Source organism: Salvelinus sp. IW2-2015, linkage group LG1, assembly GCF_002910315.2.
Source record: "Salvelinus sp. IW2-2015 linkage group LG1, ASM291031v2, whole genome shotgun sequence".
Classification (NCBI taxonomy): domain Eukaryota; kingdom Metazoa; phylum Chordata; class Actinopteri; order Salmoniformes; family Salmonidae; genus Salvelinus; species Salvelinus sp. IW2-2015.
In genome coordinates, this window is record NC_036838.1 from 56,522,559 (window position 1) to 56,534,843 (window position 12,285).

General features: G+C 41.3%; 1 protein-coding gene across 4 annotated transcripts in view; it reads left to right on the top strand.

Annotated features, from left to right (window-relative positions):
* The window catches only part of LOC111970587 (synaptotagmin-2), a 60,764-nt gene that overhangs the window by 39,410 nt on the left and 9,069 nt on the right, over positions 1 to 12,285 (top strand). For 2 of the 4 annotated variants that reach the window (XM_023997408.2, XM_070445961.1), the window contains exons 1-3: positions 2,678 to 2,821; positions 10,340 to 10,570; positions 10,774 to 10,934. In XM_023997408.2, coding sequence (XP_023853176.1) covers positions 10,369 to 10,570; positions 10,774 to 10,934 — 363 coding nt within the window. In that variant the 5' untranslated portion in view covers positions 2,678 to 2,821; positions 10,340 to 10,368. Of the gene's footprint in view, positions 1 to 2,677; positions 2,822 to 10,339; positions 10,571 to 10,773; positions 10,935 to 12,285 lie in introns of those variants that run through there. The other 2 variants (XM_023997403.2, XM_023997413.2) reach the window with 1 other exon arrangement.

A 12,285-nucleotide genomic window follows, 5' to 3' on the forward strand; every position in this document is an offset into this window, starting at 1 on the left:
CTGTAGAGCAGACAACTCCATACTATAGAGCAGACTAACTCCATACTGTAGAGCAGACTAACTCCTTACTGTAGAGGAGACTAATTCCATACTGTAGAGCAGACTAACTCCTTACTGTAGAGCAGACTAATTCCATACTGTAGAGCAGACTAACTCCTTACTGTAGAGCAGACTAATTCCATACTGTAGAGCAGACTAACCCTTAATGTAGAGCAGACTAATTCCATACTGTAGAGCAGACAACTCCATACTATAGAGCAGACTAACTCCATACTGTAGAGCAGACTAACCCTTACTGTAGAGCAGACTAATTCCATACTGTAGAGCAGACTAACTCCTTACTGAGGAGCAGACTAATTCCATACTGTAGAGCCGACTAACTCCTTACTGTAGAGCAGACTAATTCCATACTGTAGAGCAGACTAACTCCTTACTGTAGAGGCAGACTAAACTACTTAATGTAGAGCAGACTAACTCCTTACTGTAGAGCAGACTAATTCCATACTGTAGAGCAGACTAACTCCATACTATAGAGCAGACTAACTCCATACTATAGAGCAGACTAATTCCATACTGTAGAGCAGACTAACTCCATACTATAGAGCAGACTAATTCCATACTGTAGAGCAGACTAACTCCTACTGTAGAGCAGACTAACTACTTAATGTAGAGCAGACTAACTCCTTACTGTAGAGCAGACTAATTCCATACTGTAGAGCAGACTAACTCCTTACTGTAGAGCAGACTAACTCCATACTGTAGAGCAGACTAACTCCATACTATAGAGCAGACTAACTACTTAATGTAGAGCAGACTAACTCCTTACTGTAGAGCAGACTAATTCCATACTGTAGAGCAGACTAACTCCATACTATAGAGCAGACTAACTCCATACTATAGAGCAGACTAAACTCCCATACTATAGAGCAGACTAACTCCATACTGTAGAGCGACTAACTCCATACTATAGAGCAGACTAATTCCATACTGTAGAGCAGACTAACTCCATACTGTATAGCAGACTAATTCCATACTGTAGAGCAGACTAACTCCATACTGTAGAGCAGACTTAACTCCATACTGTAAGAGCAGACTAACTCCATACTTAGAGCAGACTAACTCCATACTGTAGAGCAGACTAATTCCATACTGTAGAGCAGACTAACTCCATACTGTAGAGCAGACTAACTCCATACTGTAGAGCAGACTAACTCCAGTCTCTAGGGCAGACTAACTGCTATCCGTATCATGTACTGTGGAGCAATAACCTCAAGTTGCAACTTGAGAGTTCAGAGTTTAAATGAAATGTTTACAAAATCCTTTTCTTTGCAGCTATATGAAACATGATTTCATGCTGGATCAATAACATAGTAGCTCTATGATCTTGTTATTTTCTATTGTAATTTAGTAATGAATCGTGACATATAATCAAATCATCTTTGTATCCGAATCAAAACAGGTCAAATGGATAATTTAGTCTGTCCATTATTACATCTATTGTGTGAATTGTAACAGGGTAACTGTCATGATTCCACCAAGGCCTTATCCTTGTTACATCCTGTTGTCACCTTTCAAATCCTCCCATGTAAGATATCTGTTGTGAGGAGGACATGTTCACCAGGAGCCATATGTCAAGCATCTCAGAGTAGGGGTGCTGATCTAGGATCAGGTCTTCCCTGTCCATGCAATCTGTGGCGGCAGGTAGCCTAGTGGTTAGAGCATTGGACTAGTAACAGAAAGGTTGCCAGATCAAATCCCCGAGCAGAAATCTGGCATTCTGCCCCTAAACAAGGCAGTTAACCCACTGTTCCTAGGCCGTCATTGAAAATAAGAATTTGTTCTTAAATGACTTGCCTAGTTAAAAAAAGATAAAATCTTATTTATTGTGATCTATAAGGCCAAACTGATCCGAAATCAGCACACCTATTCTGAGATGCTGATCCCTCTCAACTAAACCTGCATTCTGTCTCCTGCATTTTGAAGGGGTTTCTTGGCTGATAAGGATTGATTGTAGACTCTTCATATGGCATATCAAACATTACTATGATGGAAGACTGAATGTTTATACATGGTTGTTTGCTGAAGAGGAGAAATTGGTATACTCAGTACAGTGAATGTTATGACCCTTTTAACTTCAGTGTAAATAGTTTACCTCTCCATTTTCTCTCTTTCCCTCTATCCTCACACCTATATCCCTCCCTCTTCCCTCTTCCCTCTCTCTCTCTTTCTCCTCTTCTCCTCTTGTTTCTTTCTCTCTCATTCCATGCCTATCTTTCCGTCCCTCTTCCATCCCTCTTTCATACCAGTGAATCAGTGAGCCATTCCAACCCCTAAGAACAGAGAACAGGGGGGTTTAAATATTGATAATTTACGATGGCTTTCAGATGCTAGACTGATGCACAGCATACTGCATTCAGCAGTGTGAGCAGCATCGCAAATGAGGATGGAGAGAGTAAGAGAGAGACAATTGGAGAGTGTGTGTATGTTGAGGGAGAGACGGTGAGGGAGGAGGTAATTGAGAGAGTGTGTGTATATTGAGGGAGAGACAGTGAGGGAGGAGAGAATTGAGAGAGGGAGGTGTGTGATTGAGGATGGGAAAGGCGGGAGACGGTTTGTACAGGAGAGATAGCGAGAGAGAGAGAGCGAGAGAGAGAGAGAGAGAACTGCCCTGCTCTGCTGCAGTGGAGAGAAGTGAGGGGAAAGACTGCAGTCTCTGCTTATGGGAGAAATCAGTAGATATTACCACGGCACGGAAACGTTAGCCCTACGAGCCTGATTATTGGATGGGTCACCCAGCCAGTGGGAACATCACATTAGACTGGTAATACCTTCTACCTCACTCTCATTTCCTCCCTGGAAATGGTAATCAGCGGGTAATATAGACATGCAGGTCATCTAAGGACAACTTTAATACTGATTTTGTTTTTATTATACAGAGTGTCAAATGATTGTCAAATGATTTTTCTGTCGTTTGAAGATTTGAACTATGAATGTGCAAATCATTAGACAATTTGAGGGGTTTGTATTGGGTTTGTATGGTGTGTTTCTGGGGCTTTCGGTTTGTGACTAGTTAAGTGGAGCTGTCCAGTGTTGAACTGCATAAATATAGACACTGGTGTCTAAGTGCTAAGAGTACCTGCAGCGTTGGGGTACAGTTCGTACTACTGCTATGAATAGGATGGATAGCTTTCTTTTCTTGTCTCTGTCGCCTTACAGTCGCTATACAAGTTGAGAATTAGACAAAGGCTATTATGCTATGATTGAATATAGCCTGTTGCTGTTACGACTGTTATTATAAGTCGTGATGTATGTCAATTTGTTTGGCAGGAATCATTTTAATTGTCATTTGTCATATAATTATCCTTATCTGTTAAGATTGGTATATATCGATGAATGAGAGCGAGGACAGAGTAAGCAGTTATGTCTATACTAGCCATTTTCATTCTGTCTGTGACATCAAACAATTAGTCATTTGATTTGTCTGATCCCAAACTCCATTGGCTAGCATGGCCTCAGGCAGGCTGTAAGGTATCAGTCAGAAGCAATTCAGCTGGATCTCATTTGCTCGGCAACAACTAGTTTCTCTGCTGTAACGTTTCATAAGGAGTCTGGAATTGAACACATGTCTTGTGGAGTGGGATAGCATATAGCCTTTAGCTGTTTAAGGTTTTTTGAACACTTAAAAAAATGCACCTGTTGGAGATGCAAAGCGTGTTGATTTGTGGCCTCTAGGTCAATGAAGATGAGGTTTCATTACGAAGACACGTTATAGAGCAGCGCACTACACAGCCGACAATGCAGCACTTGCGTAGGTTGCATTCACGGTAAAAGCTGCACATGTTGGCTCAATCATAAATGACCTGTCCGCGCTATAATGCGCCTTGCATTGAATCACAGCCACATACAAGTTATGAACTTCGCTGACAGAATACTGTTTTACTGTTGCTGCTGACCCATGTCTTGATCATGTCACTGTCTGTTGCGACTTTAGACAATGCCTTTCCTACATACAGTATATCATTGCCTTAATACTTGGTATCTTAGGTAGACAACTGTACAGTTTACAAAAGTTTCTGAAAACATAAATATGCCAACTGCATGTAAACACCTCTTTACATCTACAACAAAATACTGTTGGTTTGGCAAGGTAACATTCTTCTTTGATGGTAAAATCTATACAAAATAGAGTGTATGTGGTGATAGGGCTGGGTGATCTAGAGCGAAATAGAGTGCCCGTGGTGATCTGGCTGGCTGATCACGAGCAAAATAGAGTGCACGTGGTGATCTGGCTGGCTGATTCTAAAGTCAGTAAAGATCCGTTGTAGACCTGCGTGTGTCGGTCTGTCTCCAGTGAGGACACATGTAATCGGGGTTAAGCTCTACGTTTGCCTGCCATGTATCCCAATTCTGTCCAATTGTCTTGCTTGCTCATTTAGATGGGCATTAGAAACTGCTTGTCAACTAAACTGAGACAGATCGTTTTTGTCATCCAGCCCTTTTAGAGGGAATGAAAAACCTCTGGGAAGCTTTTTGCATTGGAGAGCCTCTCACATACAGACGCATAGACACACACACACACACAGGCACACACACACACAGGCTCACACACACACAGGCTCACACACACACCACACACACACACACACACACACACACACAACACACACACACACCACACACACCACACACACACACACAACACACCCACACACACACACACACACACACACACACACACACACACACACACACACACACCACTATTGATGTCACTTGTTAAATCCAACTTCAGTCAGTGTAGATAAAGGGGAGGAAACAGGTTCAAGAATGATTTTCAAGCCTTGAGACAATTGAGACATGGATTGTGTATGTGTGCCATTCAGAAGGTGAATGGGCAAGACAAAAGATTGAAGTGCATTTGAACAGGGTATGGTAGTAGGTGCCAGGCGGACCAGTTTGTGTCAACTGCAACCCTGCTGGGTTTTTCGCATTCAATAGTTTCCACTGTATCAAGAATGATCCACACCCAAAGGACATCCAGCCAACTTGACAACTGTGGGAAGCTTTGAAGTCAACATGGACCAGCATCCCTGTGGAACGCTTTCAACACCTTGTAGAGTCCATGCCCGACGAACTGAGGCTGTTCTGGGGCAACAGGGGTGCAACTCAATGTTAGGAAGGTGGTCTTAATGTTCTGTGCACTCAGTGTGTTACAATAAGCATATCTTCAATCACAATATATCCAGTTTCTATCCCTTTCAATAGTTGACATAGCAATACTCCTTCACTGTTTGTGATAGTATTGTATACAACATCGAGCAATAATGGTATTTTTGTATCAGCTACTTCTCCAAAGAGTTTTTGTATCATCAGGAGATGATAGGGTTGGTCTATTACCAGACCAATAGGATTGTAGATTTCAGGAGAGATGATAGGGTTGATCTATTACCAGACCAATAGGATTGTAGATGTCAAGAGATGATAGGGTTGATCTATTACCAGACCAATAGGATTGTAGATGTCAGGAGAGATGATAGGGTTGATCTATCACCAGACCAATAGGATTGTAGATGTCAGGGAGATGATAGGGTTGATCTATCACCAGACCAATAGGATCGTAGATGTCAGGAGAGATGATAGGGTTGATCTATTACCAGACCAATAGGTTGTAAGATGTCAGGAGAGATGATAGGGTTGATCTATCACCAGACCAATAGGATTGTAGATGTCAGGAGAGATGATAGGGTTGATCTATTACCAGACCAATAGGATTGTAGATGTCAGGAGAGATGATAGGGTTGGTCTATCGCCAGACCAATAGGATTGTAGATGTCAGGAGAGATGATAGGGTTGATCTATTACCAGACCAATAGGACTGTAGATGTCAGGAGAGATGATAGGGTTGGTCTATCACCAGACCAATAGGATTGTAGATGTCAAGAGATGTAGTTGATCTATTGAAAAATAGATTTAATGTCAGAGAGATGATAGGTTGATCTATACCAGACCAAAGGATTGTAGATGTCAGAGAGATGATAGGGTTGATCTATTACCAGACCAATAGGATTGTTCGAGAGGTGATAGGTTGATCTATTCAGACCAATAGGATTGTGATGTCAAGAGATGATAGGTTGATCTTTACCAGACCAATAGGATTTACGTGTCAGGAGAGATGAAGGTTGATCTATTACCAGACCAATAGGATTGTAAATGTCGGAGAGATGATAGGGTTGGTCTATTACCAGACCAATAGGAGTGTAGATGTCAAGAGATGATAGGGTTGATCTATTACCAGACCAATGGATTGTAAGTGTCAGAGAGATGATAGGTTGATCTATTACCAGACCAATAGGATTGTAAATGTCAGGAGAGATGATAGGGTTGGTCTATTACCAGGCCAATAGGATTGTGATGTCAAGAGATGATAGGGTTGATCTATTACCAGACCAATAGGATTGTAAGTGTCAGGAGAGATGATAGGGTTGATCTATTACCAGACCAATAGGATTGTAGATGTCAAGAGATGATAGGGTTAGTCTATCACCAGACCAATAGGATTGTAAATGTCAGGAGAGATGATAGGGTTGGTCTATTACCAGACCAATAGGATTGTAGATGTCAAGAGATGATAGGGTTGATCTATTACCACACCAATAGGATTGTAAATGTCAGGAGAGATGATAGGGTTGGTCTATTACCAGACCAATGGGAGCGTAGATGTCAGGAGAGATGATAGGGTTGCTCTATTACCAGACCAATAGGAGCGTAGATGTCAGGAGAGATGATATGGTTGATCTATTACCAGACCAATAGGATTGTAGATGTCAAGAGATGATAGGGTTGATCTATTACCAGACCAATAGGATTTGTAGATTTCAGGAGAGATGATATGGTTGATCTATTACCAGACCAATAGGATTGTAAGTGTCAGGAGAGATGATAGGGTTGAATCTATTACCAGACCAATAGGATTGTAAATGTCAGGAGAAATGATAGGGTTGGTCTATTACCAGACCAATAGGATTGTAAATGTCAGGAGAGATGATAGGGTTGATCTATTACCAGACCAATAGGATTGTAAATGTCAGGAGAGATGATAGGGTTGGTCTATTACCAGACTAACAGGATTTAGAGACGTCACGTTACTGTGACATGCACATCTACTCTCATCGTCATATGCCATTATTGATTTTGGTGAGTAATAGATTTATAACCAATTCTGGATGTGCAGAATAGGGGAGGATTGTCATTTTCCACCTTAGATATCCTGCCCTGAGAGAAGGATACAATAGGGACAGCAGGGAGGCAGAGCCGGACAATGGCCGTGTGGCAACAAGTAGTTCTTTATTCTATGGGTAGTTGAGTGGGCTGGCTCAAGGTTAGCGGTACGCTTTTCGCACTGTCGTGACATTTCTCAGCCCTGCTTAGTCCTACCCAATCAAATATGAGTATGACTCACAATGAGTATCACCATGATCTGTAAATGTTAATCATATGCTGGTGTCACCCCTGAGACACCAGTGTAGCTAGGAATTCTGGGAAATAAATTGTCAGACTTCAATGTAATTGGGTAACGTTCCCTACTCTTTCCTCCTGTTGCCGCCCCTGAGAGCAACACAGAACTGGCACAGAATGATATGATGCTTGCTGAGGCCTGAGATGAGAATTTATTTGGCCAGCTGTTTGTAGTCTATAGGATTCCCCAGAAGAAGACAGACGTGGGGTTATAGTGTTTCATGCATTCTTATTCTTTATGATTGTGGTTGGTGATTGGTGATTGCGGATTGCAGTCAGATTGATAAACACTCTTATTACCGTAGCCTGCATCTGGGTAGCAGGGCAGTTAATTCAGGAAGTAAACTCAAATTACAGTTCAATAATAAAAATAAATACATGTATTTATTTTCAATCACTTCTCAATTAACTGAAAAGTAAAAGCTTTTTTTTATTTTTTTAGTTAAAACATTTCTGAATTGTACATTTCTAATCACTTCCTGAATTGACTGCCTTCAATTTGAGTTGAGCTAAACCCTGCTGGGTAGATTAGAAAATATATAATTAATTTGCTTCCTGTTATACCATTTTCTATTTCCACAGTGATCTCATCCCTCACTTTAAATATAATTTCTCTGAAAATAATCCCTAATTAGACATGAGAAGCCATTCACTGGTATAGATGATTAGACATGAGAAGCCATTCACTGTTATAGATGATTAGACATGAGAAGCCATTCACTGTTATAGATGATTAGACATGAGAAGGCCATTCACTGTATAGATGATTAGACATGAGAAGCCATTCACTGTTATAGATGATTAGACATGAGAAGCCATTCACTGTTATAGATGATTAGACATGAGAAGCCATCTTCACTGTTATAGATGATAGACATGAGAAGCCATTCACTGTTATAGATGATTAGACATGAGAAGCCATTCACTGTTATAGATGATTAGACATGAGAAGCCATTCACTGTTATAGAATGATTAGACATGAGAAGCCATTCACTGTTATAGATGATTAGACATGAGGAGCCATTCCACTGTTATAGATGATTAGACATGAGAAGCCATTCACTGTTATAGATGATTAGACATGAGAAGCCATTCCACTGTTATAGATGATTAGACATGAGAAGCCATTCACTGTTATAGATGATTAGACATGAGAAGCCATTCACTGTTATAGATGATTAGACATGAGAAGCCATTCACTGTTATAGATGATTAGACATGAGAAGCCATTCACTGTTATAGATGATTAGACATGAGAAGCCATTCACTGTTATAGATGATTAGACATGAGAAGCCATTCACTGTTATAGATGATAGACATGAGAAGCCATCCACTGTTATAGATGATTAGACATGAGAAGCCATTCACTGTTATAGATGATTAGACATGAGAAGCCATTCACTGTTATAGATGTGTAATTATGAGTCAGTACATGATAATGGGAACTCCTGAGAACTTTTTGGGGAGCAATAGGAGGGGCCTATAACAGTTGGTCTAACATGCATCCGAAGGTCATAATTCCCATTCAGCCTCTCCATCTCACCTTCTCACAGGGTGAATTGTTTCAGTACAGTACATTGCTAATCCTATTAGGATTCAAATCAAATGAAATTGTATTTATCACATGGGCCTTACTGTGAAATGCTTACTTACAAGCCCTTAACCAACAATGCAGTTTTAAGAAAATAAGAGTTAATAAAATATTTACTAAATAAACGAAAGTAACGAGACTATATGCGGGGGTACAGGTTAGTCGAGGTAATTTAGGTACTATGTACATATAGGTAGGGGTAAAGTGACTATGCATAGATAATAAACAGTGATTCATTGTCCAGCAGCCTTATGGGTTGGGGGTAGAAGCTGATAAGGAGCTGATCCTTTTGGACCTAGACGCTCCAGTAGAAAGAAGGATGTTTCGGTCACGAGTGCCTCATTTCAATTTGGTGGAGATCATTGTTTCAGAAGAGACATAGCATATTATAATTGATATATTATAATCACCTTAGTCTTTGCCATTCCTTCAGAGGGAACAGATTCCGCATCATAAATGGACAATAGTCCTCTTTGGAACACATTTTGGAAAGGGAGCCTTCGTATTTATTTGGCACGTTTTCCACCTCAAGTGGAAGACGTGTTAACTCCAACCATTCATTTTTATTTCATCCCTAACGGACCGTGATGTAATGCTGTAATGTTGAATATCGGCTTTCTTAAGGGACTGAGGGCCTCATTGACAGAATGTTATTTCATTGACATTCATGTAATATTAACATACTGTGTCTCATTCCTCAAACAAATGAGATTAGCCGTTTCATCCCTGAGTTAAATCCATTTAGGAGTTTATAGTACATTAAGGATGCAGTTCTACCGGCTGGCATTTTTATCCTCAGGGTCTGTGATGTGGACTGATGTCAAGGAGGCCATTTCCATACAAACCACTCCAGCCTTGTCACTGTGCTGCTCTACTGTCTGACACATTGCTAAGGAATTGAGTTGGGTCACATGGTAGAATTGTACCTCCTCCATTTTGTTTCTTTGTGTGCAGAAAACCAATACTCAGCTACTAAATTGTTTCTATTGGAGTGGAGTGCCAGAGAGGACTAATCTAACTTCTGAAGTGAATCTCTAACAGATGCCTGTTTTTAATTCCCTAAACATTGCCATGATAGTGATACATGTATGGCGATAGGTAATGAGTGATGAAATACATGTCTTTTTGATGTGTGTGTGTTTGTGTGTTATACCAAAGGTTACACACTTCATTGCCTGTGCTGCTGGTGATGGCAACTGACCGTCTCTTTGTGTCTCTGTGACTTTCCCAGGGACTGTGTGTGTGGCCTAGTCATTGAGGATGAAGTGGAACTTGTTCAAGAATAAGCCTGAGGCCATGGTGGGTCCAGAGCCCACGGGCACCGGCGCCACTATGACCGCGGCCCCAGCCGTCGCCATCGCCACCACCGTGGCTGAACCCCCAGGCAACGGCACAGTTTCCAAGAACGACATGTTCGAAGAGATCAAGAGCAAGTTCATGAACGAGATCGATAAGATCCCATGTATGTCTTCCCTGGTTAACCAAAATACTTTATTTTTTCCCAACCCTGACTCCTAACTCATGTACTATGCATGGAACAACATTGGAACATAGAATCCTAAATCTGGATGATCTCATAGGAGTGATCTCATAGAAGTACAACCCATATTGAGGTATTTACATAGTAGCGTTTTTTTCCTCGTAACTCCCCTGTGTGTGTTGCAGTGCCCTCCTGGGCCATCATAGCTATCGCTGTGGTGGCCGCCCTCCTCATCCTCACCTGCTGCTTCTGCATCATCAAGAAGTGCTGCTGTAAGAAGAAGAAGAACAAGAAGGGCAAGAAGGGCAAAGATGGCCTCAACATGAAGAACATGAAAGGGGACGAGGTATGGTGCTTCGGGCTCCACATATAAACTCAGTTCGCAGAGTACATGCAGGTCCGACAGACATAACATATATCACACTCAGGATACGTATTTCATTTGAACACAAAACTCATAAAACTCATATGAATATGAACACAAAACTCACATGAATATCAGTACGTTAAGTTATTTATTTTTAGATGATGAACGTAGACAAAGAGGACTAGGAATTAATCTCGGGATAGCTGACAGAGGGCGTCTATAATTATTAGCCTACTAAGCCACAGACTCCATTCCTCCATAACAATATGGTTGCCAGTTTTATTTACTGTGCAACAATTTATTTTGTTTGAGGAACTTGGGAAAGTTTTGGTCAATATGTAAAGATGGAAGATCTTAATTTGACCACAGTAAAATACACTACCTGACCAAACGTATGTGGACACCTGCTAGTTGAAAATCTCATTCCAAAATGACGGGCATTAATATGGAGTTGGTCCCCCCCTCTGCTGCTATAACAAATTCCACTCTTCTGGGAAGGCTTTCCACTAGATGTTGAAACATTGCTGCGGGGACTTGCTTCCATTCAGCCACAAGAGTATTAGTGAGGCCTGGCTTGCAGTTGGCATTCCAATTCATCCCAAAGGGGTTCATTGGGATTGAGGTCAGGGCTCTGTGCAGGCCAGTCGAGTTCTTCCACACCGATATCGACAAACCACTTCTGTATGGACCTTGCTTTGTGCACGGGGGCATTGTCATGCTGAAACAGGAAAGGGCCTTCCCCAAACTATTGCCACAAAGTTGGAAGAACAGAATCGTCTAACATGTGATTGTATGCTGTAGCGTTAAGATTTCACTTCCCTGGAACTAAGGAGCCTGAACCATGAACAACAGCCCCAAACCATTATTCGTCCTCCACAAAACTTTACAGTTGACACTATGCATTCAGGCAGGTAGCGTTCTCCTGGAATCGGCCAAACCCAGATTCGTCCGTCGGACTGCCAGATGGTGAAGCGTGATTCATCAAGTGTAATCAAATTCAAATAAGATTGTATTTGTCACATGTGCCGAATACAACAGGTGCAAACCTTACCGTGAAATGCTCAGTTAGAAGCACTTAACCAACAATACAGTTTAAAGAAAATAGAGTTACTAAATAAACTAAAGGAAAACATTTTAAAAGGAAAAAAGTTAGACAATAAAATAACAATAACGAGGCTATATACAGGGGGTACTGATACCGAGTCAATGMGRGGTGGTACAGGTTAGTCGAGGTAATTTGTACATGTAGGTAGGGGTAAAGTGACTATGCATAGATAATAAACAGTGAGTAGCAGCAGTGTAAAAACTAAGGGGGGGGGGGGGGGGGGCG